The sequence below is a fragment of the Notechis scutatus genome, chromosome 12 (genome assembly GCF_049901735.1).
Source record: "Notechis scutatus isolate UNSWTSFEM ecotype Mainland chromosome 12, rNotScu1.2, whole genome shotgun sequence".
NCBI lineage: Eukaryota > Metazoa > Chordata > Lepidosauria > Squamata > Elapidae > Notechis > Notechis scutatus.
In genome coordinates, this window is record NC_142020.1 from 12,990,650 (window position 1) to 13,018,140 (window position 27,491).

Consider the following 27,491-nt stretch of genomic DNA (forward strand, 5'->3'; position numbering starts at 1 on the left):
AACAAAAGGTTAAATTTTTTTATTTATTGAATTTGTCTCTCTCTCTCATCATCTATTTTACCCCTGTCCATCTACCCCTCTGTCTCCTGTCTATCTATTCAGCTATCCATTCATCCATCTGTATCTATCTATCTATCTATCTATCTATCTATCTATCTATCTATCTATCTATCTATCTATCTATCTCTCATTATAATTTATTTATCATCTAGGTCATGTCTCTATCTATCATCCATCCGTCCGTCCATCTATCTCTTTCTCTATCTCTATCTCTATCTCTATCTCTATCTATCTCTATCTCTATCTCTATCTCTATCTCTATCTCTATCTATCTCTATCTCTATCGATCTATCGATCTAGTTATCATTTATCTATCATCTATCATATCTATATCATATATATCTCTATCATATATATCCATCCATCTATCCATCTCTCTATGTCTGTCTGTCTGTCTATCTACATCATAATTTATCTATCTATCTCTCATTATCATTTATCTATCATCTATCATGTCTATCTCTATCTCTCTCTCCATTCGTCCATCTCTCTATCATCTGTCTATCTATCTATCTATCTATCTATCTATCTATCTATCTATCTATCTATCTATCTATCTATCTATCTATCTATCTATCTATCTATCTGATTTCTATAGTTACCCATCTCAGCAAACAACTCTTGCGCAGCTCACAATTCAAAACTTACAATTAAAATTAAAAAATTTTTAAAGCAATAAACAGTCAAAAGCATTAAAACAGTAAAAGAGATTTTAAAAATATGTCTATGTTTGTAACTGTGTGGAAGCATTGCTGGGATTTCAAAGTCACTTCCCTCCCTGATGTCCTTCTTAGGGTGGCCAGGCGTACTTTATCAACGACGGGGAAGAGGTCAACCTGTTTGAATGGCTCTCACCCTTGGTGAGTCTTAGATCTGTAAATTGATGTCTGTAAGTGGTTTAATTGCTGCCCCAGATGATGGAGAAAGACAGGTGAGGGTCCTAAAAGTCAATCCTTGGACCTCCTTGACCAGCTGGTATTCCTTCATTGTGCATTTGTCTTCTTCTACATTTTGGCTCTGTTGACTCTGTTGGCAACTTCAAGACTTGTGGACTTCATTTCCCAGAATTCCCCAGCCAGATCTTGCACCTTTAGACCAGGGGTGTCCATTCTTGCTAGCTTTAAGACTTGTGGACTTCATCTCCTTTAATCCCCCAGCCAGCTGGGGAATTCTGGGAATTGAAGTCTACAAGTCTTAGTTACCAAGTTTGGAAACCCCTGGAGTAAAGAATTGTCCTTGTCAATCACCTTCTCCTTTATTTTCAGTTTGAAAGACTGGGCTACCAGAAACCATGGGTCCATATTCCTGTTCTTCTGGTTCATCTAACAGGTAAACAGTCTCCAATAATTGGCTTGATGCTGGTTTCTTACTGGGTTTGAAGCGCTATGCACCCCAAAAACCGCAGCCAGTTCTTCACCCTGATGAACCTCTTTCAGATTTTCAAGTTGGTCCTTTATTATTATTTTTCTTAGAAAATAGGGTCCACCCCACCCCCACAGTACGTAAGACCGAGATGAGAGAGAGGTTTCTAAGATGGAGGCTGGATACACGTTTTGCTTCCTGTTAAACCTGTAACCGCAGAAGCTGTATTTTCTCTTCCACAGCTGTCGTCGTGGAAAAAGTACAAAATCTGTTGCTCCCCCTCGTGGAAATCACACCCCTAATCACCAGACATGAAGTAAGACATCCTTGAGCAATTGGGGGGGAGGGCAAAGGGGCTCCTTGGTGGCGGGAAACTGCTTTCGTTCCAACCGTTTGCCAACCTTTGACCTTGGTGTCCCCTTAAGGAAGGGCCTCAGATTATCCGATCTGCCCATTTTACAGATAGACCACTGAGACTACGATCGATTTTTTCCCCCCAGCGGTTTCCTATGCCTGCATGCAATGCTTTGTAACTGTAGGCTCTGTTCTACCCAATGTTTGTTTGTTTGTTCAGCTTCTAAGCCACTCAATTCTTTTACCTCAATCTGGGCAGTGGACTATAATGCAACGGTTAATTTTGGGAAATGCAGAGACCCTGCCGACAAATCCTTCCCAACATCACCAAAGCAAATATCAGACAGATTTTAAGCCAGGTTTTAAGGTTTGGAGGAAGAGGGGTTTTAAAGCAGGGGTGGGATTCAAATTTTTTAACAACCGGTTCTGTGGGTGTGGCTAGGTGGACATGGTCATGTGAGTGGGTGGGTGTGGCTGGTTTTTTTGCAGTAAACACCCCCCCCCCCAATTTTTGGGCCTTCTGGGCCTGAAGGAAGCCTCACGGGGGGCATTTTTGCTCCCAGAAGGCTTCCTTGGGGCTCCGGAAGAAAAAAACACGGAGCCAGGTGGGGCCCCGCAGCACCCCCCCATGCTCCGTTTTGGGGCCTTCCGGGCCTCAGAGAAGCCTCCTGGGGGGTGTTTTTGCTCCTGGGAAGTTTCCCTGGGGCCCAGGAAGGCACAATATGGAGCGCGGAAATGGGTGCTGTGCCCCCCCTCCATTCTTTGCCTTCTTGGGCTTCAAGGAAGCCTCCTGGGTGAAGCAGTAAGACAGGGAGGGCGATCCCAGCACAGCTGATCGTCGGGAGGGGGGAAAAAAAGACATACCTTAAGGAGTGACTGGGCAGGGTAGAACACAGCGATGTCGGGCATGAGTACTATGTTGCGCATGCACAATAAGGACTGACTGGGCGCGGAGGGGATGGGCGGGCGGAGGAGGGCAGGGCCAGCCAGGGGCACGATTTGCCAGTTCTCCGAACTGCACAGAATCATAACAACCGGTTCTATAGAACCGGTCCAAACCGGTAGAATCCCACCCCTGTTTTAAAAAGCCTGGTTTTATAATCCGATAAAGGTGGGTTTACATAAATTTCTTTCTTTCCCATTTACAGGTACACAATATGTATGTCACACACACCTTCAAAATTGATAAAGCTCAGGCCCAGCTTGGCTACATCCCGAAAAAGTACTCACTGGCCGACTGCGTGGATCATTTTTTGAAAAAGGGACCCCGGCCGAGGAGTTTTTTCTTACAAAAATGCCTTTTACTATTAGTCCTCCTCACGGGGCTGGTTGCGCTGACCATGAAATTTACCCAAGTCCGAGATTTCCTGCTAGATTCCTGGAGAAAATATCGGCATCTTCTGTAAGGCGGGGGCATTGCTTGCCTGCCAGACCCTTAGCCGTGGGGATGGGGAGTGTGTGAGGCACATGGGCTTTGGAATGGTCCCCCAACTTGCAGGCCAAACAGGTAGGATGAAGAGGCCCCAAGAACGATTGTTCCGAAACCCAAAAGGTGAACGGACAGGTCAACCAAGTGCAGCGACAGCAACGTTGAACACCGGCGTCTTCTCTGGAAGTCCCTTGAGATCCTTCCAGAGGTTTTGCACGGAGGCATGAGGAAGAAAAATGAAAGCCCAAAAGAGGGATGCTTTAGCCCCCACCTCCACCCCCCCACACCTGGCTGCTGTAGGAGCCACCCAGAAGGATCAAGGCCAGTGTCTCTTTCTGAAGATGGAGCCTTGAAGGATGATGTGGAGGGTGAAGGACCTCCGTGGACACTTTTGTGCCTGTGTGCACCCTCCATCTGGTTAATGTTCAGGTCAACCATGCCGAGGCGCTAAAAATTAAAGCATCTGGAAGAAAAGACCAACAGTGTCTTTTTGAGTGAGGGGGGGGGGGGGCGGCAGGTGTCCAGATATTCCCCCCAAATTCATGGGGTTCATTTATGGGGTCCAGAGAGCATCTTTGTTCTGATCAAGGCTTCCTAGACCGTAACTATGCATACTCTTATTTTAAAAACAAGACTTATTTTATTGCAATGCTGGGAATTGTTTTCATTCCCAGCCGGAATTAATTTCAAACAGTCCCCCGAGATAAGCACACACCTTTCAATTCTGCCAATAACAGAAGTATCAAATTAACTAGACAAAAACCCAACCAAAGCACAAAGAGCTTCAAGAATGACTCTGAATCGATCAAATTACTTTGCTTCCTGCAAAGGTTTCGTCATCTTGGCCTGTCCTTTATCCCTTATGGTAGGGGCAATCACCTCCCAGCCTTACTCCCGAGTCATCCCTTTTGTTTCAGCTGCTCTCACCTTCTAGCAGCTCTGTGCACATGCGCACTGGGAACAGGCTCCCCTTGTTCCTCAGCCTTGCTGCTGCCAGACTCCAGAGGGTCTGGAGGCAGCACCCCACTCCCAGATGGTCCTGGCCCCCATCTCTGCATCGGATGCAGGACCCTCGTCCGAGTCCTCCCCAGACTCCCGGACTGGGTCCCCATTCTTCCCCACTCTCCAATTCCGCTGCCGTCTGCACCAGCTGCTGACGAACCACAACAATCTTGGGCACAGAGGAGCAGGGGGTTGGTTGCCCAGGTGCCATCTCCAACATCAAAAGGGTGTCCATAAAACCGCCAATGTTTAGTTTAAACTTTCCCAGCTGAAACGCAAAAAATTTCTGGAATGAGCATCTTCCCTTTGGGAAAAAATATATAACAGTGGTGTAGTTAGATAATAATAATAATAATAATAATAATAATAATAATAATAATAATAATAATAATAATAATAATAATAATAATAATAATAATAGTAATAATAATAATGGAAATAAAATGAAGTAAAAAGAATCACTTATTCAAGAGATAAATAAGATTTAATTTACAAATAGAATAATGAATATGTAAATTAGAATAATTCATAAATAAGGGAAAGTGTAATTATTTTGCTAATTTATGTAGTTGGATAAATATATCAGATGAGATACATATATTTATTTATATTTAAATACACATAATATATAATATGTCATATATTTATATATAAATATCATTTATATAGATAGATATAGATATATAGATTTATAGATATATATAGATATATATATATAATATATTTATATATATATATATATATATATATATATATATATATATATATATATATATATATATATATATATATATATATATATATATATTAATTATGCATATATTATATAGTATTTTATATATTTTGCTTTGTTCGGGTATTTTCCCACGTCATTATAGTTGTGCTTTTAAAGTTGTAGCAACATTTCGGCTGAATCTCATCTGCCATCATCAGGCTTCATATACACACACACACACACACACACAATACTGCATAGACCATATGTAATCTTTATTAAATATATTTAGATAAGTATGTAATATACATATATAAATTATGTAATATATATCATATATATTAATATATAATACAATATGAATGATATTTAGTCTTATAGTATTTATATTATGTATATTTGTCTATCTAAAATTAATATTATAAATATATAATATTACGTAGACAATATATAATCTTTCTATATTTTGCTTATTTAATAGGAATATTCATTTATTATCCTTCTTGGTTTTAATAACTCCCTTCTTGCCCTAAGATTTATTCTCCTTTGATTCATATCTTCACCCCCTTCCCTCCTTCTCCCCTTTTCCTGTTTTGCAAAAATAATACATTTTAAACAATATTTTCCCTTTCCTACCAACCCATTTACAGCTTGCAAAATAACCGAATTTTTCCTTTGGCTTTCCTGGCCCCACTTGCAAAAAAAAAAAAATTCTGTTGGCAGCGGTGGGATTCGAACCCACGCCATCGAAATGACTGGAGCCTAAATCCAGCGCCTTAGACCACTCGGCCACGCTACCACTTGGTGTAATAGGAACTCTGAATAGCAGATCAAGACCGCGAAAAGGCAGCCGTCGCCTCCTTTTGCAGAAAAAAAATCATTAAAAGTGGCTCCCCCTCCCCTTTTTTTTTCATTGTTGCAAAATTATCTTCCGACTCGGAGCATTTTGTTTTTTCATCGTTTCCTCCCAGCAATGCTTAAAATAAATAAATAAATATATATATATACTCGCTATTTATTTTTTACAGTGTATCTTTTTGCATTAGCGTTGCAAAGGCTTCCCCCCTTCCCAAATATTATTTTTGCAGGGGAAAAGGCCACGTCGGGGCAGTGATCACGCCACGAGAGAGAAATCCACGCGTCTCCTCCCCCCTTCCCACGTTGAAAACGAGCAACGTGGATTCCCTTGGTAGGGTTGCTATTGCGCGCACTGGACACCAGAGGTCGCTGCGCTCCAGCTTTTCCCCCCCCCGCCCCATCTCCGGATTCATTCGTCTTGTTTTTTAAAAAAAAAATTCTCATTTTTTTTTTGCAAGCTTATAGCCGTAAGTCGAGGATTCCCTGCCTTTCGGGTTTTGAAACTGAAATTGGAAAGCGCTTGCATTGAAGAGATTTTTTTTTTCATTTGAATAGGTCTTTTTCCTGGCTTTGGCTCTTGCAAAAAAATTTAGGAAAAGAAGGAAGAAGGAAGAAAGGAAGAAGAAGGGACGGAGGGAGGGAAGGAAGGAAGGAAAGAGGAAGGAGGAAGAAAGAAAAAGAAGGAACGGGAGGAAGAAAAATAAGAAGGAAAGGAAGGAAAGAGGGAGGAGGAAAGAAGGAAAGAAAGAGAGAGGGGGGAGGAAAGAAGGAAGGAGAGGGAAAGGAGAGGGAAGAAGGAAAGAAGGAAAGAAAGAGAGAGGGAGGGAGGGAGGAAAGAAGGAAGGAGAGGGAAAGGAGAGGGAAGAAGGAAAGAAGGAAAGAAAGAGGGAGGGAGGAAAGGAAGGAAGAAAGAAGGAATGAAATTGAGAGAGAGAGGAAGGGAAGGAAGGAAGGGAAGAAAGAAGGAAAGAGGGAGGGGAGGAAGGAGAGAGAAAGAGAGAGAGAAAGCAAGCAAGCAAGCCTTTGATAAAGAAAGGCCCAGCTGGGTGGGACACGCAAGTCGTGGGAATGCAACAGGGGAAAACTTGCATTGCTGGAAGGCGGGTCCCCTTGCAGCCTTTTGCAAGCGGAGGTGTGTGTGTGGGGGGGTGGCTTTTGCCCGGAGCCCCGCCTTGCAATGGGCCGTTCCTTCCTGGCTAGCTGGGCACACGCGAGCTCCACTCCCCGGGGAAGGCGAGAGAGGCGTCGGGCGCGGGGCTGGCCGCTTTCTCTAAGCGCCGTTGCGGGGGCTTTTGCAACCGGCTTCCTCCCCTTTCACCCCCGCCTTCCACCTTCGGGCCCAGGTAAGCCGAATAACACCCCCCACCCCCACCCCCACCCCCGGGCGTGCAGGCTCTTTGCAAAGCGGGGAGGGGGGTGTCTGTGAGTGGCGTTCCCACGACCTGGGGGGTGCAGCCTGGGGGGTTCCCCCAATCGCCCCGGGTGGGCGGCTTTCCCATCCCGGGGGAAGGGCAGGAACGGGTGGAAACTGTGTCTGGATGTGAGGAGGGTCGTGGGAATGCACCTCCCCCCCCCGCATGCTTTTGCAGGGGGAAAGGAAGGGGGTCGTGGGAATGCAGCCCCCCCCCTATCTTTGCAAAAAAAACCTCCCTGTAGGATTGCCCAGGGAGGGTCAGGAAGCCAGCGGGCGCCCCTCCCGGCCTGCTATATTTTGAATTCCGTTTTTTCCCCTCTGAAATTGGGTGGGAGGTGTGTGTGTGTGTGTGTGTGTGGAGAGAGAGAGAGAGAGAGGAAGGGGGGAGACCTTTGGGGAGGGGTGAGAGGAAGGGGGGAGGTGTCAGTTACTTTAGGTCAGCATTCAGGACTTTTTGCCCTGGGAGGAAGAACAGCTTTTGTCACCCCTAACTTGGTTGCAGAAGTCTTATCTTCCTGCTTGGGGGGGGAGGGGCGCCCTGGGAGATTTTCTTGGAGGAGTGGGGTACAGGAGTGATTGCAGCATTTAAAAAAAGAGGAAACCCCCCCCTTCCCTCGCAAGGGTTGTGTTACTGTGTTGCATGGAAAAGAAAATACAAAAGTGGGGGAAAGAGATTCAAAGTAGCTTTATTTATTTATTTTAATCGATTTGATTTATCAAATGCTTACAAGATAATAGAAATAAGAATAAACAGGAGTGAGAATACAGGAAATAGGTTCGAATAAATAGGGACAGTAGAACAGGGACGGTGTAGGCAGAATGGTGCACTTAATGCACGCCTCTTACAGACTTCTTCGGAATGGGTATTCTCTCCCTTTCTCTCCTCCCTCCATTCTTTTCTCTCCTTCCTTCCTTCCTTCCCCCTTCCTTCTTTCCTTCCTTCTTTTATTTTTTATTTTATTTATTTATTTGATTTGTCAATCGCTTACAAGATAATAGGAATAAGTATAAACATAGTAAGAATACAGGAAATAGGTACGAATAAATGGGGACAGTAGAACAGGGACAGTAGGCACGATGGAGCACTTATACACGCCCCTTACGGATCTCTTAGGAATGGGGTGGGGTCAATAGTGGATAGTTTAAGGTTAAAAGTTTTGGGGGTTTGAGGATGTAACAACAGAGTCAGGTAGTGCATTCCAGGCAACCAGCACCCAGTTGCTGAAGTCATACTTTCTGCATTCGAGTTTGGAGCAGTTTACATTGAGTTTGTATCTGTTGTGTGCTCTTGTGTTGTTGCGGTTGAAGCTGGAGTAGTCATTGACTGGTAGGACATTGTAGCAGATAATTTTATGTACTATGCTTAAGTCCAATCTTAGCCAGTGTAGTTCAGGTTGTCTACACCTAGAATCTCAAGTCTGGTGCCATAGGGTATTCTGTTGAGAAAATAGGCTTTAGCTTGGAAACACTCCTGCTCCCATCATTCCCAGCCTACATGGAAAAAGGGATGCTGACTGGAGCCTAGGAACCTCAAACCATCTGGGCTTGGGAGGAGGCCCTTTGCTGAAGCTTTGATTTGGCATTGTGAGAGTCTGGAGTAAGATATGATGATGTGAACATGGGCTTGGAAACCAGGCTTTTAAACGGAGGTGACTTCAGACTCAATTTATTGAAAGAAAGTTCTATATACAGCTGGATATTTACGGGCCAAGTGATTGCCATCTTTTTACCAGTGATTGCCATTTAAAAAAACCCAAGTTATCAATTTCAGGCATGATAATTTAGCCATTTAGGAAAAAATGGTTCGTTTCTGGCCAGTTTCTCTCTTTGCATCTCTTCTGTGCAGCTGGGATCGCTTACTTGAGCTCCCTATCCAACAGTGTATGATTCAGTGTGCGTTGTTAGTTATGCCTGTTGTATTCTGAGGAGAGAAAAAAGCAGAATTGTGTTGCTTGTCAGGTCCTTTTCAGGCCTCTTGGATCAAAACAGCTGTGATGCCATAAACCTTTGCTTATTTATTTAAAGATTTATGTGGCCACTCCACTGTCAAAACTATAATTTCTGATTATGTACAGCTCTTAAAACAAATCTGAATATCTACTTTTATACCCATGCAAAAGACTCTTAAATAGTCTTGACATACAACCATAAAAACAATTCTTAATACCTCCCAGTAGTCTTATTTTTACACACGGTGTAAAAGATTCTGAAATAGTCTTGAGAATTTGACATACAACCCGAAAAACAATTCTTAATATCTCTCAGTCTTACACCCAATGTAAAAGACAACAAATAGTCTTGAGAATGTAGTGTACAACTGTAAAAACACATCTTAATATCTCACAGTAGTCTTATTTTTGTACCAGTTTAAAACACTCTTGAATAGTCTTCAGTAGTCTTGAGAATTTCTTGCAAAATTCACTTTTTTGTTATCCTAGCCTTCAGGTCTGTTGTTCCAGATGGATCTTTATCTTTATTGACCCAAGCTGCATGCTCCAATTCACGTACAGATACCCTGTTATTTAAGTCTGTGCTGTGTGTGAATTATACAGCTTCTTTCTATTGGCAGTGCTATTTAAATAAGTTGCAATAATTTGTTAGAAAGCAGGTTTGTTGGCTGCGCGAAACCACTTTTATCTGAAAGTGCTTCAGGCAAGGAGTTATTATTTTGACACATCAGAAAACACCCTTCAATGGGATGAGCTGAGCACCCTTCCTGTTAAATTAAATTTTGAATTCAATTTATTTTTACTGTAAGCAGTAACCCCACTTGTGCAAGGGTGCCAGAAGAGAGGGTGAGTATGTGAATTATGGGTTTGTTCTTAAATAAACCTGAATTAAATTGCCTATTTGAAAGCAAGTTGAGACAACGTCTTTAGAGAACGTAACTTGTGATCTGCGTAATTTTAAACTATGGAGAAATGCCCCACTCCCTAACTGATTCTCAAGTTGTGCTATTCTTCAGAACTTAAGTTTCACCTGGAAAAAATACAATCCAATGTGCTGGAAAACATTTGTCAGAATTTTTTTTTTCTATAGTTGATCCTAAAAACATGCAGTATTGGTTGTATTTGGCCATGCCCAGTTCTGGCAAAGTAGAGTGTAAATTAAGAAGTTCCCCTCCATTTTCCAAGCTTGTGGGGACTTGAAGATATAGGGACTTTGACTCCCATAATTCTCTAGTCAGCATTGCAGGGGATTCTGGGAAGTGGTCTGTAAATCTGGAAAAAAAAAGACCCAGTTGGGAAATGCAAATTTAAATCATAGATCACCATGTCTTAACCTTAGGTTGAAGATGGATGGGTATTTAATTCCCACGATTTCTCAGCTAGTTGTGCTTGCTGGGGAATTCTGGGAGTTGAAGTCCAGCCATTTAATAAATAATCAGAGTTGGAAGGGACCTTGTAGGTCATCTAGTCCAACCCCCTGCCCAAGCGGGAGACACTACACCATATCTGACAGATGGGAGTCCAATCTCTTCTTGAAGGTCTCCAGTGATGGTGCTCCCACAACTTCCAAAGGCAACTTCTGTTCCATTAGTTGATTGTTCTCACTGTCAGAAAATTTCTCCTTATTTCCAGGTTGAATCTCTCCTTGTTCAGTTTCTATCCATTATTCCTTGTCTGGCCTTTGGGTGCTTTGGAAAATAGCTTGATCCCTTCCTCTCTGTTGCAGCCCCTTAAATATTGGAAAACTGCTCTCCTGTCTCCCCTGGTCCTTCTCTTCACTAGACTAGCCAGGCCCAGTTTCTGTAACCGTTCTTCATATGTTTTAGCCTCCAGTCCCCTAATTATCCTGGTTGCTCTTCTCTGTACTTTCTCTACAGTCTCAACATCTTTTTTTATAATGTGACCAAAACTGAATGCAGTACTCTAGGTGTGGTCTTACTAAGGCTTTATAGAATGGTATTAGTACCTCATTTGATCTCTATTGTATCCCTCTATTGCTGCAACTTAGGATTGCATTAGCCATCTTCAAGCAGCCAAGGTTGGAAAATAATGTGTTAAAATGAAAGGTTCTTAAGAAGCAAAAAATGGTGATTTTTGCACAAATGATGATGTACTCGACGATCTGCCTTTGCATCAGCTCATGTGTTTCTTGGATTTCAGCATGATGGGAGGGCTTGGGGAGGGGTGGAGCGAAGTCAGCAGTGTGCAACCAGCCACATGTGTTGCTCCGGGTGCAAACTGTTATGTAAACCACCCTCTTGGCTACACCAGGAGCCAGTGTGTGCATGTGTGGCAATTCATCTCTAGTGTAGCAAAAATAGCACTCAGCTCAGCTGTGTTGACGTTTCCTAAGGTTTATAGCTTCACAAGGCTTGGAGGAAAGAGAGAGAAAGGAAAGAGAGGGAAAAAGAAAGAGTGAAAGAGGAGAGAGGGAGGGAGGGAGGAAGAGAAAGAAAAAGGAAGAGAAGGAGGGGAAGGAAGAGAGGAAGGAAGGAAGAGAAGAAGGAAGGAAGGAAACAAGATTGTTTTCTTTAAGTTTTAGCTTGCCTAAGAATGTTTGTTGCATAAATTCTTTGGATATGGAAGATTTTATGTTGAAGATAGTTTGTTTCTAAAGTAGGGTTTGGAGTACAGTAATTTTCTTTCCTTCCTTCCTTCCTTCCTTCCTTCCTTCCTTCCTTCCTTCCTTCCTTCCTTCCTTCCTTCCTTCCTTTCTTCCTATTTATATAGGGCCTCTAAAATTACATTGCAGCACAATCCAGCGCAACGAACATTTTAAAAATGAGAGAAAGGGAAGCCCTGGTAAAAAGGGCTGAATAATTGATTGCTAATTTCAGGGCAGAATGAACATATTTGTTTGGCTCAAGCTGGTGTTGGAGGCAGGATAAAGCTATGAGGCTGTTAAAAGTGCCCTTTTGCATCAGACAGGAAGAACGAAGGAGGTCAGATTCTTGGATTCACACCTTTAGTAAATAGACAAAGTGTATTTGTCCTTATTCCCTCTGTGATTAAGGGACGGTCTGATCTTTGGGTGAACCCTGGCATCAGTTTCTATAGATAGTCCTTGTGGCGTGAAGGATATGTGATAGTTGTGATTTTATCTATATCTATCTATCTATCTATCTATCTATCTATCTATCTATCTATCAATCAATCAAAGCAAAATATCACTCACGCATCATCACAAAATCTCCAGAACCGTAAAGCCTACAAACTTGAAATTTGGCACGTCTGTTCTTCTTGGCTTCTAGGTGCTCACTAAGAAAGGGGTTTTTCGAAATGACCATTAGAGCTTTAGTATTTCGTATATTATTATTAACAAGCTCTGATGCTAAGGAGTTCTACTCCCCCTCCCCACCTGAAAAGAAATCTGTTCCAAATGCAAAACACAAGCAGAGGAGAGGAGTGTCAGTTTCAGTTTCACAGCACCAAGCAGGTTTAGTATACAACAGCTGAGCTAAGCCACGCCCAGGCTCCTTGCTCACACAGCAAATACTGTTTCACTTTCCAAACAGCCCTCAACTCTCTCATACACTGACAGGACGCTAGCCAGATGAATACTGACGGATGTTGGTAGGCAGAGGCAGAATTTCTCCCCCTTATTTTCCTCCCCCAAAACTAAGCCCGACCACATAGTTTCGTAGCAAAGAACGGGTATCCAGCTAGTGTGTGTATGTATGTGTGTACACAAATATATACACACAGACACACACACACAGACAGACAGACACATATATACACACACACAGAGAGAGAGACACACACACACACACAATGTAATTTTAAGTTTAGGAGATCACAGGATGTGTTTCTTTTACACACACACACACACCAAGGGAATGCAGAATGCTAGGAAATACGCAGAAGGAAAGGTAGACCACCGAGCGATCCCCTTGTCTGGAAACAACCCCATGATTGTTTCTGAACCGGCTTCTCTTTTGCAAGGAATGTTCCTCTCTCGCAAAGGAGCACTTCTCTCCCAACAGATAAAAGGGATTTAAAAAACAACAACAACAACATAGAAAAGGGTTTCTCTGCTCAACCCCGTGCCTGTGGCCAACGGATTTATTAAGAGCTCTTTGTTTTAGTCTCTTGGCACCGGGAAGGGAAGCTGCAGCCTCCTCGCCTGATTGGCTTCTAGGGATCTTCGTTGGCAGAGAACCAGTCGTTGCTTTGAAAAATCTGCCCACTTGGCACCAGCGCATGGATCTCCTTAAGCAAGAAAGGAACAGCATGTTCCTCCCCACAGTAGCCACATCTCCCTCCCTGCCCAACGTTTGCTACTCCCAGAGATAAGACTGGGAAAGCAGAGTACAGGCAGTTCTCGGCTTACAACAGTTCATTTAGTGACTGTTGCAACGGCACTGAAAAAAAGAGACAGTCATTTTTCACACTTACGACCATTGCAGCATCCACATGGTCACGTGATTTACGTTTGGATGCTTGTCCCAAAGGTGCTTTTTCAGCAGACTTTCTGTGATGACCCAGGGTGGGATACAAAACCAAACACAGTCACAGAAAACAGGTGAAGCCCCTTTTATTCCTTCACTTTGCTTCCAAGCTCCGAATATCTTTGATGGAAGACAAAAAAAACCTCCCACACAGTTACACGAAGAAGGAAAGAAGCAACACAAACCAGGCAAGATAAGGGCTGGAGGATGTCCACAGATAACCCACGCTGGGAAGGATGCCAAACTCAGGAACTATAAACTAGAGATATTTACACGCTTTGTTTCCAGCGTTTGCCGGTACGCAGGTCCATCCTCTTATTCAGTTGTAACAGCTGCAGCCCATGAAGAGGATCAAGGCCCTTTCCTCCTGAGCAGACCAGTATCTTCCTTATCCTCTCCTCCCCATGTGCCCTAGGATGGAGAGGGGAGGGGCCTGGGTCTTCCTCTAACTGCTCTGCTGGCCTCTGCCCTTCCCCAGCCTCCTCCACAACCTCCAGAGCCATACTTCCATTCCCTGTCGGCTGTTCCTCCTCTCCCTTAGATCGGTCTCTACCAGGGGCATGACACTTTCTGTTGTTTTTCTTTGAAGATGTTTCACTTCTCGTCCAAGAAGCTTCCTCGGTTCTGACTGAGGAATGGAAGTCGAAGCTGAAGAAGCTTCTCGCGTGAGAAGCGAAAGGTCTTCAAAAGAAAAGCCAGAAAGTCCAGATGCCAAGTGGTTCGTATTTATGATGGTTGCAAGTGATTATGTGATCACCCTTTGCGACGTCCTGGACAAGCAAAGTCCATAGGGGAAGCCAGATTCATTTAACAAACCAGGTTGCTCATTTAACAACCACAGTGATTCACTTAACGAAAGTGGCAAGAAAAAAATCGTAAAATGGAGCCAAACGCTCTTAATAAATTTCTCGTTTAGCAACATAAATTCCAGGCTCAATTGTAGTCATATGTCAAGGACTACCAGTAGAGTAACAGAATAATAGAGTGGAAAGGGACCTTGGAGGTCTTCTAGTCCAACCCCCAGCTCAAGCAGGAGGCCCTATACCAGTGATTGTGAACCTTTCTGGCAGAGTGCCCAAACTGGAACGTGGATGCATGTGCGCATGCCAGAATGTTGGAAACCCAAAGATCAGCTTGCCATGGCACACATGCCTGTTTTTTGGCTGTTTTCAGCCATTTTGTGGCCGTTTCAGGCTGTTTTCAGCCATTTTGGGGCTGTTTTCAGGATGTTTTCAGCCATTTTGGGGCCATTTTCAGGGTGTTTTCAGCCATTTTGGGGCCGTTTTTAGGCTGTTTTCAGCCATTTTGGGGCCATTTTTAGGCTGTTTTCAGCCATTTTGAGGCTGTTTTCAGGCAGTCTGGCGCCCACGAAGACTAGCTGGTCAGTGCACATGCCCACAGAGAAGGTTCTGTAAGCCAGAAACCAGAAGAGCACCTGGCAACGACACGCATGCCCACAGAGAAGGCTCTGTGTGCCACACATGCCAGAGGTTCGCCATCACAGCCCTATGCCATTTCAGACAAATGGCTGCTCAATCTCTTCTTAAAAGCCTCCAGTGATGAAGCACCTACAACTTCTGAAGGCAAATTGTTCCACTGGTTAACTGTCCTCCCTGTCAAATTTCTCCTTAATTCCAGATTGCTTCTCTCCTTGAGTAGTTTCCATCCATTGCTTCTTGCTTCAGATGCTTTGGGAGAATAGCTTGATTCCCTCTTCTTCTTTGGGGCAGCCCCTCAAATATTGCAACCCTGCTATCATGTCCCCCACTAGTCCTTCTTTTTGTTGGATTTTGATTGCGTCTGGTTTATCCAACGTGCCGAGACCGGCTGGTTTAGTAGAGCCTGTTGGTATTTTACTTCTCTTGCAGTTGTGCATGACACCGAGGTGGAGATGGCAAGTTCAGACTTGCACCACGATGCTCACGGCAGTTTTAGAGTCATAATGTAGCTTTCCGCGTGAGCCCAAGGGTTATTATGCCTCTTGCACAGCAGAGGCAAAAGTTGGGTTATCTCAAAAGCACTGTCTGTGCAATTCAGGGATAGAAATTTTGCAGATTCCAATAAAGCGATTGGCATATTGAGTGGACCCTCAATGCAAGGGGCACTAGTTGATCAGAAGGTCGGAAAAAGTTATCACAATTTTACCCACCTTGGAAGGACAGAAGGCTGAGTCAACCTTGAGCTGGTCGGTATCGAACTCCTGGCAATGGGCAGAGTCAGCCTGCAATACTGCATTCTAACTAGTGCGCCACCATGGCTCCTTGTGAAGTTTGTTATGAAGTCACTTTTTTCGATGCCATTGTAACTTCAAACTAAGCGAATGGTTGTAAAACCACCTGTAATCCAGACATTAACTGAATTAGCTCATGAATCCAAACTAGCATAGTCTTTTGTTTTGCATTTGGCTTGTTTTAGAGTCCTGTGGAATGCTTGATCCATCTCTCAGCATTGTTAGAACTGACGGCTCTCCTTTCTTGTACTAAATCATGGTTTATAACTTTGTCCTGCAAACCCAAGCAAGTTCTGGTTTCTGCCCCCACAATCCTGATCATTCATTTTTTCTCTCTTCGATTTCCTTGCCTAGTTCCTCCAGCCTGTAATACTGGCTCCCCCAGCAACCCACCAAGGGAGGTCCATATTCTCCCAATATGGCGGACGAAGACCTGATATTCCACATGGAGTACCTGGACAACGCCTCGTTAACCAAACCAGGTTGTGGGAATTGCCACGAGGCGGACAGCGACGAGGAGGAGAATTATTACATCTGCCCGATTACAGATGACCCCGTTTTGAACAAGGCAGCCAAGGACAAAGTTCATAACTATTACAGCAACCTAGTCAAAAATGAGAGTTATTCCACCAGCTCTTCTCCCAGGAATTCCTTCCATGTTAGGGTAAGTTTTAGCCTCTTTGTAATTGCTTTTTCGTCCTTCCTTCCTTCCTTCCTTCCTTCCTTCCTTCCTTCCTTCCTTCCTTCCTTCCTTCCTTCCCTCCCTCCCTCCCTCCCTCCCTCTTTTTTTTTCTTTCTTTCTTTCTTTCTTTCTTTCTTTCTTTCTTTCTTTCTTTCTTTCTTTCTTTCTTTCTTTCTTTCTTTCTTTCTTTCTTTCTTTCTTTCTTTCTTTCTTTCTTTCTTCAGCAATGAGCTTTCTTGTTCGCTTTGGCTGCATGTCACTAACTCTGCCAATATGCATCATTTGGATATTTTTCTGCTTTAGTGTAGCTGCCCTTAAATTTTGGACAAGTGTGCTGTTCCAATTTGCGTTCTCTATAGTTTATTATTTGGCCAGCATACGCAGTGACTTTCTTACAAAGTCTGAAGAATTATAGCAGTCTTCCAATATCTAAGGCAGTGGTGGCTAACCTTTTTGGGCTCCTGTGCCAAAAATTGTGCAAGCACACGCTGGCATGCCAGCACCCAGAAGGCAATGCACGCCCCCTGCGCATGCGTGCGCAATCCCCCCACCCCCTTACCTGCACTGCGCCTCCCACCTGATTTTTGGCCTCCCAGATTTTGAGGAAATACAGGAAGTGATGAAACGGGCCTATTATTCGGCCTGCAGAAACCTGCAGAGGCTTTTTTCAAGCCTCTGGGAGGCCGAAAAAAGCCTCAAATAGCCAAAAATCAGCTGGGAAGTGCACGCATGCGCAATGAGGTAAGTTTGCCTGTCGCTCGCATGCCGGCACAAATGGGCCTGCATGCCACCTGTGGCATGTGTGCCATAGGTTCGCCATCATGGATCTAAGGGGTGCCACAAAGAAGAGGGGTCAAATTATTCTCCAAAGCCCCAGAGGGCCGGACAAGAAGCAATGGTTGGAAATGAATCAAAGAGAGAAGCAACCTGGAATGAAGGAGAAACTTCTAACAGCGAGGACAATTAACCAGTGGAACGGCTTGCCACCAGAAGTTCTGGATGTTCCAACACTGGAGATTTTAAAGAAGAGATTGGACAATCATTTGTCTGATATGATGTAGGATCACCTCCTCCAGCAGGGGGCTGGACTAGAAGACCTCCAAGGTCCCTTCCAAGATTGTTATTCTGCATTTCATTGGCCTAATTGACATGTTTGTTGTTTTAAACTTTTTTGCTTGTACGCCATCCAGAATCACTTGTGTCTTGTGATGGATGACATAATTGTACATGCATAGGGGGAAAAAAGTTCAACTGTCTTTTTTTTAAAAAAAACAAACAAACCTCTGGGTGATTTAATTAGAAATCTTTTGCACATGAAACTGCTCACTGAAACGTACAGGTGACCTGGCCAGCGAGGACATAACCTGAGTATGGATTTTGCACGCTTTACTTTCAGCCACAAATGTTTGTCCGAGCAGAATCGACTGATGCTCCTGAATATTTTTTGCTTGCACTGTGCCCTTCTTGCAAAAAAAAAAAGTCAAGATTTCTATTTTTTTTGCAAAAAATATTGTTAAGATAGAGATAACTGTTAGGTAAAAGGGTCTGTATTGACGATAATATCTCTGTCAAATTGGGAAGAAGAGGGAAGGAGCGATTGGGATCATAGTGGCAAGGTGACTTTTTCGGTAGCTGCGATAACCATGTTGGCTTGTCTTGTTTTGCTGTGTCGTTCAGTAATTGTGTCTTGTCTGTGTCCTTCAGAATGGGACTCAGCACCCCCCTAAGGGCAGCGCTCAGACTGACCGTGGACGGGTAGGTCAACCCCAGATCCCCTCCTTTTCCCCACCAGACTCTAATAAACACATGTTTTACATTTCACATCGTCTTCATGTTATCCACTCCAGTTTGGGAACACTCTCCCCAAAGCCTGTCATTTATTAAAATTTTTCAGTTACTTTATTTAAACCGTTTATATGACCGCCCATCTCGCCACAAGTGACTGGGTGGATATCTTAACAAGACAGAAGGGTGGACCTGATTAGAGAGAGACCAGACCAGGCTTATTTCCTTGAATGAAACTGACGTGGAAATGATACAAAATCCCTTTTCTCTCTTTTTTTCCCCCCCCTCTTGACTTTTTGCTTCTCATTTTTGGGGTACCCACCAGCTCATTTCAAAAGCCCAGATCTGGCTTTTTAAGCCAACATGGAATAAATAGGATCTGACAACCTCTTTGGAGGGGGATCGTATCAAATAAAAGTAACATTTAAACTTCCTTGAGCAAAATATTTTTATTTATTTATATCCCACCTTTATTGTTTTTATAACTGAAGGCGGAAAATACACACAATATTCCTTCCTCCTGTTTGTCCCACCAGAACAACAACCCTGTGAGGTAGGTTGGGCTGAGAGAGAGAGAGGCGGGGTCACCCAGCTGGCTTTCATGGCAGAGGCAGAACTCGAACTCACCACCTCCTGGTGATTGGCCCAAAGTCACCCAGCTGGCTTTGTGCCTAACCGCAGAACTAGAATTCACCATTTCCTAGTATCTAAACCAGCACCTTAACAGCTACACCAAGCTGTCTTTCCTATCCTGGCATTTTGTAATGACTTAGAAAAGTGATGGCTCTAGAGTTGTGATATTTTTAACCACCTCTCTTTCGTACTAACATCTGCCTGAATTCTTGCCACTGTGTAGGTTTGGGGGCTTTATGTTTTTAAGTGTTTGCTGCTTTGGTGATGCTTGTGGGATGTTGGTGTGGTTTCTGTTTGGACACGAAAAGCCTGTTCCAGTTTCACTGTATATTTATTTTTTTAAAGAAACAAAGAGTGCTAAACTAAGTAAAGAAGTCCAAGGTCAACTGATGAGGCTTTTTGCTGGAAGAGACCCAACCAAGTAGAAGTAGAAGAAACAAAAATATTATTTTGTGCAAGGAAAAAAAATATTTGCATGTGATTTAATGCACTGAGTGTCTCTTCTCTCATTTATCATTGTACTTCTGTGCAGTTTTTGGACTGTCCAGATGCCCAACTTCTGGATTCCACTTCACACACACACACACACCCTGCTTCATCCCATGCATTCTTTCTATTTGCATTAACATTTTCAGCACACATTTTTCTTACTCGAGGGCTGAGTTTTGCAAAATAAATTTTAAACGTGTCCCTCCTTTGCTCCAGTGATATCCGTATTTTATTGAGCGAAACAGAAATAGCTGGAGTCTATGAATCAGCAGTGAATAATAGAGAAAGGAGGAATAAAATCCATTTTTAAACAAAAGAATTTCCAGTGGAGGGAACTTATTTACTGTTCTGTTTTGTTTCCCCAAAGAGTGGAAAAAAACAGGTATTGCAAATAAATATGGAATTAATAGCAATAGCACTCAGTCTTATATACCGCTTTCCAGCCCTCTCTAAGTGGTATACAGAGTCAGCCTCTTGTCCCCAACAATCTGGGTCCTCATTTTACCCACCTTGGAAGGACAGGAGGCTGAGTCAACCTTGAGCCTGGTGAGATTCGAACTGCCAAATTGCAGGCAGCTGCTAATCAGCAGAAGTAGGCTGCAGTACTGCACTCTTAACTACTGTGCCACCGTGGCTCTTAATGTAATTAACTTACATTAATTAATGTAATTAACCTCCAAAAATATAATGGAAAGTTTTTTTTTCAAAGTGTGATTTTCACCTTGGCTCTGTTCACACAATGTAATTTAGTGGCTTGGTTGCAAATCTCCTTGCTGGATAGGGAATTCTGGAAGTTGAAGTTCACAACTCTTAAAGCAGACGTCCCCAAACTTGGCAACTTTAAGACTTGTGGACTTCAACTTCCAAAATTCTTCAACTTCCAGAATTCTTCAACTTCCAGAATTCTTCAACTTCCAGAATTCTGGGAGTTGAAGTCCACGTCTTAAAGTTGCCAAGTTTGGGGACCCCTGTCTTAAAGTCAACAGGATTGGACACCTCTGATCTACACCATATGGTCAGTTCAAACGGGCCAAACGATGACCAGAAGGTCTCTAGACTTATGTTTTTTCCTGGACCAGAAGGTCTCTAGGTCCAAATGTGATCGAAATCTTGACCGGGTTTACGTGTTGCATTAAATCAACCTTACCACTTATCAAGCACAAGCCCAGCCTGTTTGATTGATTAAACCAGGGTTTGTGGATTAGCATAATACAGGTAGTCCGCAACTTACGATGCCAATTGAGCCCAACATTGATGTTGCTAAAGTGAGAAATTCGTTAAGTGGGTTTTGCTCCATTTTTTACAACTTTTCTTGCCCCTGTTGTTAAAGGGAAGCGCTGCAGTGGTTAAATTACTCTCCTGGTCATTGTGAATCTGCTTTTCCCCATTGAGTTTGCTTGTCAGAAGGTCGCGAAAGGGATTCCCAGGACACTGCAATTGTCGTAAATGTGAATCAGTTGTCAAGCCTCAATAAAATAATGGGGATGCTGCCACGGTCATAAATGTGGAAAAAAAGGTCATAAATTATTTTTCTTCAGTGCCATTGTAACTTTGAACACTCACTAAGTGAACTGTAATAAGTTAAGGACTACCTGTATCTGAACCATGGAAACTTAACCAACAGAATCAGGACTGTGAATTTAATCCGAGGGGGAATTTCTGCAGAGTACAGATTGCCTGAAAGCACTTTATATAAATAACTCACCTAATAGTTTTGACCTTTGCAGGAAGCATGGAAGCATGCAGTTGAGAAAGCTAAGCACATGCCTGACCCCTGGGCTGAATTTCACCTGGAAGACATCAAAATGGAAAACGTCACCCGCTACAGGTCAGTCGATATTTCCTGCACGCCAGAGATTTGAGGCTGAAGAATTTCTACTTTTGCTCCCCTGGTGCATTAAAAAAAAATAGTTTATTAAAATCAACAGTCCCTTGGCTATTTCTCTTCTCCCACTTTTTAAGGTTGTGATATTGTTGGAAAGGAGAAAGGGATCAGGAGACGTAACCGCCTAAAGGAAGATATCAGATACCAAAATCAAATTAGCAAAACGGGTTATCATTTCATTCCCTATTACTTAATCGGGTGCCTGGATTGGAGTTAATCCTATTATTATCCAGAAGCAGGGAACGCATCTTAGTGCTTATCTCCTGAACTCTTAATCATTCCTGCTTGCATCGTTTGTGTGTATAGGTGTGTGTGTGTGTGTGTGTGTGTGTGTAGGTATATCTAGGTATATGGTTATCTTTTGAGAGCTGAGTGGAACGAAATTTCATTTTAATGTATGCTGATTAGTGTACATTTAAAGGGACAATAACATTTCTATTATTCTATTCTGCATTCTATTATTCTGTTTTATTCTATATTCTATTGTCTATTCTATATTCTGTTCTATTCAATGACTGTAACCTTGTTGCTTGTATCCTAATGATTTTTATTGACTGTTTCCTAGTATGATTTGATTGCTGTACTCTATGACTATTATTAAGTGTTGTACCTGATGATTCTTGACTCTTGACAAATGTATCTTTTCTTTTTATATACACTGAGAGCATTTGCACCAAGACAAATTCCTTGTGTGTCCAATCACACTTGGCCAAGGGTCGGTCTTTCTTTCTTTCTTTCTTTCTTTCTTTCTTTCTTTCTTTCTTTCTTTCTTTCTTTCTTTTTTTCTTTCTTTCTTTCTTTCTTTCTTTCTTTCTTTCTTTCTTTCTTTCTTCTTTCTTCTCTCTCTCTCTCTCTCTCTCTCTCTCTCTGTATGCATCTATCTATCTATCTATCTATCTATCTATCTATCTATCTATCTATCTATCTATCTATCTATTGTGCATTCTGTTCTGCATTCTATTCTATATTCTATTTCAGTCCATTCCATTCCAGTTAAACCTTTACTCCAGTTTAGTCTAGTCTAGTAATGACAAACATCTGTAAGTTGTGATGTTTAAAATCTGGGTGCACAGGGAGTGGGTGGGGTGTCAAAAGAGACTGAAAATTGGCCACCCTCCAAAAATGGTTCAACTACATATCCCAGCAGCTAGAGCCAAACATAAGGCACCAAAAGGGAATTCTAGCCTAGCCTTGTTGCATCCAAGCTGAGCTTCACAACTAGCTGCAAAGGTTACTCTGGGCTGTATAAAAAGGTTAAACTTGTTTCTCAGTAATTGGGAAATTTTATAAAAAAAAAATAAAGCAGAAAGATGGAACATTTTTTCATATGTGGTGGCAGTGCCCCAAAGCCAGAAAATATTAGATGAAAGTACAAAAATGGCTACAGGAGATAACAGAACATCAAATAGAATTTAAACCTGAACTATTCCTATTGGGAATAGTTAAAGGGAAATTTAGTAAACAAATCCAATACATCATATTGCATATAATAACAGCAGCGAGGATAGTTTTTGCACAGAGTTGGAAATTAGAAAACATACCATCCGAAGAGGTGTTAATATGAAAAATATTAGGAAGTGCTGAGATTACAATAGAACTAACAGGCAAGGAGGAATCAGAATACTATGCGGTATGGGATAAATGGTATAAGTGGATAGAACATAGGAATAAGGATTAATATATAGAAATAAATGTAAATATATGTAATATCTATGCACAATACAGTTAAAATGTAAATAGAGATGTGTAATTTGGAAAATAATTTAAAAAATAATAATAAAGCTTTATGAAACTTTTGGGTTTTGGCCAAACCGCTGCGCCCCATAGCAAACCATTGGTTTGGTTAAAGATCGCTGTGTTTGCTTAATGCTACCCCAAAATTTATAGTAAAATTGGGTCAGTCACATGACCAATCTGTTTTGCAACATCACAATATACAGCTGCAATGGGCTGGCTCTACTATAATCCTATGTGAAGAACTATCTGTATTCAATTTCTGAAAAGCTCAAAAAAAGATCCAGTTGCACGATGGATTTTTAGACCCGATTCTCGTCTCGTTTAGAATTTTCTTAGAATTTTTTCTCCCTATTCCTAAATCCGTTTTTCTTTTGTCTCCCAAATCGTGAAGATAAGCCAGCAAGTTGCTCTTTGGAAGTATTCAAATAAGGGAAAAAAATGTTTGGAAAGATTTTTTTCTTCCAAGCTATTATTAGTTTTGGCCTCTGCGCTCTTCTCAAAATAGGACTTTATATTTTCTCCCTCTTGGGTGCAACCACGTTCAGCAAAGCCAGAACGGGAGCTTTATCCCCATCCCAACCTTAAAAAAAAAATATCCAAAGGAGCAAAGGGAAGCGTGGAGAATGTGCAGACGCCAGGCTAACCTTTGACTGGAGCAAAATCCCTGGTGTAAACAGACACGTTTTTCTCGTGTTCCTTGCTTTCCAGAAGGGAAGCATTTATTTAAGGCTTCGCTAGTCGTTTCTGATTTATTGCTTTACAAGATCTGGGGTTGATGTAGCTGTGATTTGATTTTTTCCCCCCTCGGTTCTTTTTCACCTTATTTAAAAAAAAAATTACAGTTGCCAAGTTTGAAAAAACACTGATTTGTAATGTGATACGTGGCGTGAACCACAGCTAATTGGATTAGTTTCTTATTTAATCCTCTTAATTTTACACTAACAGTTTCGTGTTATCTTTTTTTTTAACCTTTTTATCATATTCTAAGCCACCCAGAGTTGCTGTTGACAGTGAAATAGAGGGTTTATAAATTTAATAAATCAATCAACTAATTCAGATGGGATCAGCAAGCAGTGGTTAAGCAGAGCCAAGACTAAAACATTGATCTGAACCTTGACGTTGTATTTTCCCCCCCTCTTTGCTATTAACTATGTGCAGGCTGGGAAATCAAACAGTAGAGTAGTGTTTGTGTGAACACAGACATTGTGTTGTGAAGAGTAATGGTAGGGAATCCCACAAGGCTTAGATTTTTTTTTTTTCAGGCTGTTTTTCCCTATAAAACCATCGTTTTGCTGTCAGAAGTTGGTTGGGTAAGCTGGATGGGCTGACAGGAGTTATAGTTTATCTTTACAGGGTGCTTTGGGTGGGAGAAAGCTGCACTGAGGCAGTGTGGATTCACACACCTGTCTCAAATTATTTATTCATTTAACTGATAGGATCATCCACCTGGCAGATGCAACTCTAGGTGGTTAACAACCTGTGAAAACAATAAGAAACAAGAATTTAGGGCCGTGCAGTGGAATATAATATATTCCTCTCTTTTTGCATTTTAATAAGGCGGTCCTTTTAAATTTTCTTTCCTTTTAAACCCGGCAGGTACAATGCCGTTACTGGAGAATGGGTCGAAGACGAAGTCTTGATCAAAATGGCTGCACAGGTAAGAAGTGCAGACTTCTTTTTTGGCTCTGGTTGTTAAGCGAATCACCATGGTCATTAAATGAATCGTGTGGTCATGAAGCAAATCCGGCTTCCGCCATTGACTTTGCTTACCCAAAGCTATCAGATTGAGATCGTATGACTCCAGGACTCTGCAACCATCATAAATAGATGCCCGTTGCCCAAATTTCGGTCATGTGACCATGGGGATGCAGTGACGGTCGTAAGAGCAAGGATGGTCAAGAGTCACTTTTTTCAGTAGCATTGTAATTCTGGATGGTCATAAGTGAATGGCTTGTAAATTGAGGACTACTTGTAATAACCTCTGTTTTGTTTTTCTAGCCTTTTGGCCGAGGAGCGATGCGTGAATGCTTCCGGACGTAAGTATGCAGTTATTTCTAGACCTCCGTGATTTTGAAAAAAAAAAAAAAAGCTCCATTTTCTTGTTTTAATTCACCTCAGTTTATTCTTGAGGTTTCAATCAAGATAGGAAACCTGGTGCCAAGGAAAGAATGAAGGGCCAATAAGTTGCTTTCTGGAGCGAAAGCTTTTCACTCATTGCAAAATAAGCGGAAAATCACACCCTCTTACTCTCTGTGAAATTAGGCAATTCCTGGAGATGAAACAAATGGTGGTGGATATTCTATTTATACTAGAATCTTTTTTTATATATTTTTTTATTTTACAACAACAAACATAAACATAAAACTACATAAAACCTCCTTTCAATTTATACAGTGTGTCTCTTGATGTATATTTCTTGTGCATAATATCTGTAACCATTCCCTCTTAATTTTAAATATACTATAATCTTTTCATATAGAGACTAATTTCCAGCACTTGTACATTAATTCACTAACCCGGGGAATTAAAGCATTGGTTTTTTTTAAAAAATGATGTATATAAGAAGATGTTGAGACTCTAGAAAGAGTGCAGAGAAGAGCAACAAAAGATTTTAAGGGACTGGAGGATAAAACACATGAACGGTTGCAGGAACTGGGTATGTCTAGTTTAATGAAAAGAAGGGCTAGGGAAGACATGATAGTAGTCCAATATCTCAGGGGCTGCCCCAAAGAAGAGGGAGTCAAGCTATTCTCCAAAGCACCTGAGGGCAGGACATTTACAAAGGACTCTTAAAACATCTGCTATTTCCATAGCATCCTAGCTTCACTGGACATTTGTTTCTCTCTTGTCTTTTTTTTTTTTTTTTTTAGGAAAAAGCTGTCCAATTTTCTGCACATGCAGAATTGGAAAGGGGCCTTTAATTACGTGGCAAAGCGGTACATCGAGACGGTCGACCGGGCAGTCTATTTTGAGGATGTGCGGCTGCAGATGGAAGCCAAGTTATGGGGAGAAGAATATAACCGCCATAAACCTCCCAAGCAGGTACCTCCTGGTGCGGAATCCTATGTTGCATTAACAGAGGGATACAATCAAGATCAAGGGAGGTACTAATACCACTCTGCAGAGCCTTAGTAAGACCACACCTAGAGTACTGCATCCAGGTTTGGTCACCACGTTATAGAAAAGATGTCGAGATTCTAGAAAAGAGTGCAGAGAAGAGCAACCAGGATAATGAGGGGATTGGAGGCTAAAACACACGAAGAACGATTGCAGGAACTGGGCATGGCTAGTCTAGTGAAGAGAAGGACCAGGGGAAACATGGGAGCAGTGTTCCAATATTTGGGGGGCTGCCACAGAGAGGAGGAGGGGGTCAAGCTATTCTCCAAAGCACCTGAAGGCAGAACAAGAAGCAACGGATGAATAATCAAGGAGAGAAGCAACCTGGAACTAAGGAGAAATAGTGGCAGGAATTTGGTATGTCTAGTCTAAGGAAGAGAAGGACCAGGGGGTGACATGATAGCAGTCTTCCAATATTTGAGGGGCTGCCACAAAGAGGAGGAAGGGGTCAAGCTATTTTCCAAGACACCCCAAAGGCCAGACAAGGAATAATGGATGGAAACTGATCAAGGAGAGATTCAACCTAGAAATAAGGAGAAATTTTCTGACAGCGAGAACAATCAACCCATGGAACTGAAGTTGCCATAGGGAAGTTGTGGGAGCTTCATCCCTGGAGGCTTTCAAGAAGAGATTGGACTGCCATCTGTCAGAAATGGTGTAGGGTTTCCTGCTTGGGCTGGGGGGTTGGGCTAGATGACCTACAAGGTCCCTTCCAACTCTGTTAAAGAATCTTGGAGAGAACTAGTGAAGGCCAGAAGGTTCAAAATCGTGCGTGTTTCCCCCTCTCCCCTTCTCTGTCAGTTATTTCTCTTCCTCTTTCTTTTCCTTAGGTAGATATTGTCCAGACCTGCATAATTGAAATGAAGAATAGACCGGGGCGACCTCTTTACCATCTGGAACATTACATCGAGGGGAAGTACATCAAGTACAATTCGAACTCGGGATTCGTACGAGACGACAACATCCGTCTGACCCCACAGGTAGGACTTCCTTTCCTGGCCATTCAGCAGGGGATGGGTGACCTTAAGAGCCTATTTGGTAAGGTTAAGGTTCCCATTGGCCTGATGCAACATCTGTTCTCTTTGCAGGCCTTCAGCCATTTCACCTTTGAACGCTCCGGACACCAGCTGATCATCGTGGACATCCAAGGGGTTGGAGACCTGTACACAGATCCTCAGATCCATACTGAGAGCGGCACGGATTTTGGAGACGGGAATCTCGGTAAAAAACAACAACAGAGCGATTGTTTGTCCTTGGGGGCGGCTTAACTTCTGCGGGGGTTGGGGAAAGTTGCTTGATTGGAAAAGGGGAACAGCTTCAGCTCTGGGAGACTTCTTGT

General features: G+C 42.4%; 2 protein-coding genes and 1 non-coding gene across 9 annotated transcripts in view; 2 read left to right on the top strand and 1 right to left on the bottom strand.

Annotated features, from left to right (window-relative positions):
- LOC113431504 (putative short-chain dehydrogenase/reductase family 42E member 2) overlaps positions 1 to 3,679 on the top strand; it is a gene marked incomplete at its 5' end in the record, with an annotated part of 14,428 nt that extends 10,749 nt beyond the window's left edge. The window contains 4 exons of the mRNA XM_087942345.1: positions 855 to 920; positions 1,326 to 1,389; positions 1,665 to 1,738; positions 2,925 to 3,679. Of these exons, the coding sequence (XP_087798471.1) occupies positions 855 to 920; positions 1,326 to 1,389; positions 1,665 to 1,738; positions 2,925 to 3,182 (462 nt within the window). The remainder of the gene's footprint in view (positions 1 to 854; positions 921 to 1,325; positions 1,390 to 1,664; positions 1,739 to 2,924) is intronic.
- A 1,960-nt stretch (positions 3,680 to 5,639) lies between these two features.
- On the bottom strand, positions 5,640 to 5,721 carry TRNAL-UAG (transfer RNA leucine (anticodon UAG)). The gene has a single exon. It is a non-coding gene; the product is annotated as a tRNA-Leu (tRNA).
- A 1,285-nt stretch (positions 5,722 to 7,006) lies between these two features.
- The window catches only part of EEF2K (eukaryotic elongation factor 2 kinase), a 37,628-nt gene continuing 17,143 nt past the window's right edge, over positions 7,007 to 27,491 (top strand). For 4 of the 7 annotated variants that reach the window (XM_087942157.1, XM_026689315.2, XM_087942159.1 and 1 more), the window contains exons 1-9: positions 7,007 to 7,123; positions 16,179 to 16,488; positions 18,211 to 18,261; positions 21,141 to 21,241; positions 24,632 to 24,692; positions 25,034 to 25,071; positions 25,906 to 26,077; positions 26,983 to 27,132; positions 27,241 to 27,373. In XM_087942157.1, coding sequence (XP_087798283.1) covers positions 16,243 to 16,488; positions 18,211 to 18,261; positions 21,141 to 21,241; positions 24,632 to 24,692; positions 25,034 to 25,071; positions 25,906 to 26,077; positions 26,983 to 27,132; positions 27,241 to 27,373 — 952 coding nt within the window. In that variant the 5' untranslated portion in view covers positions 7,007 to 7,123; positions 16,179 to 16,242. The remainder of the gene's footprint in view (positions 7,124 to 16,178; positions 16,489 to 18,210; positions 18,262 to 21,140; positions 21,242 to 24,631; positions 24,693 to 25,033; positions 25,072 to 25,905; positions 26,078 to 26,982; positions 27,133 to 27,240; positions 27,374 to 27,491) is intronic. The other 3 variants (XM_087942158.1, XM_026689316.2, XM_087942161.1) reach the window with 1 other exon arrangement.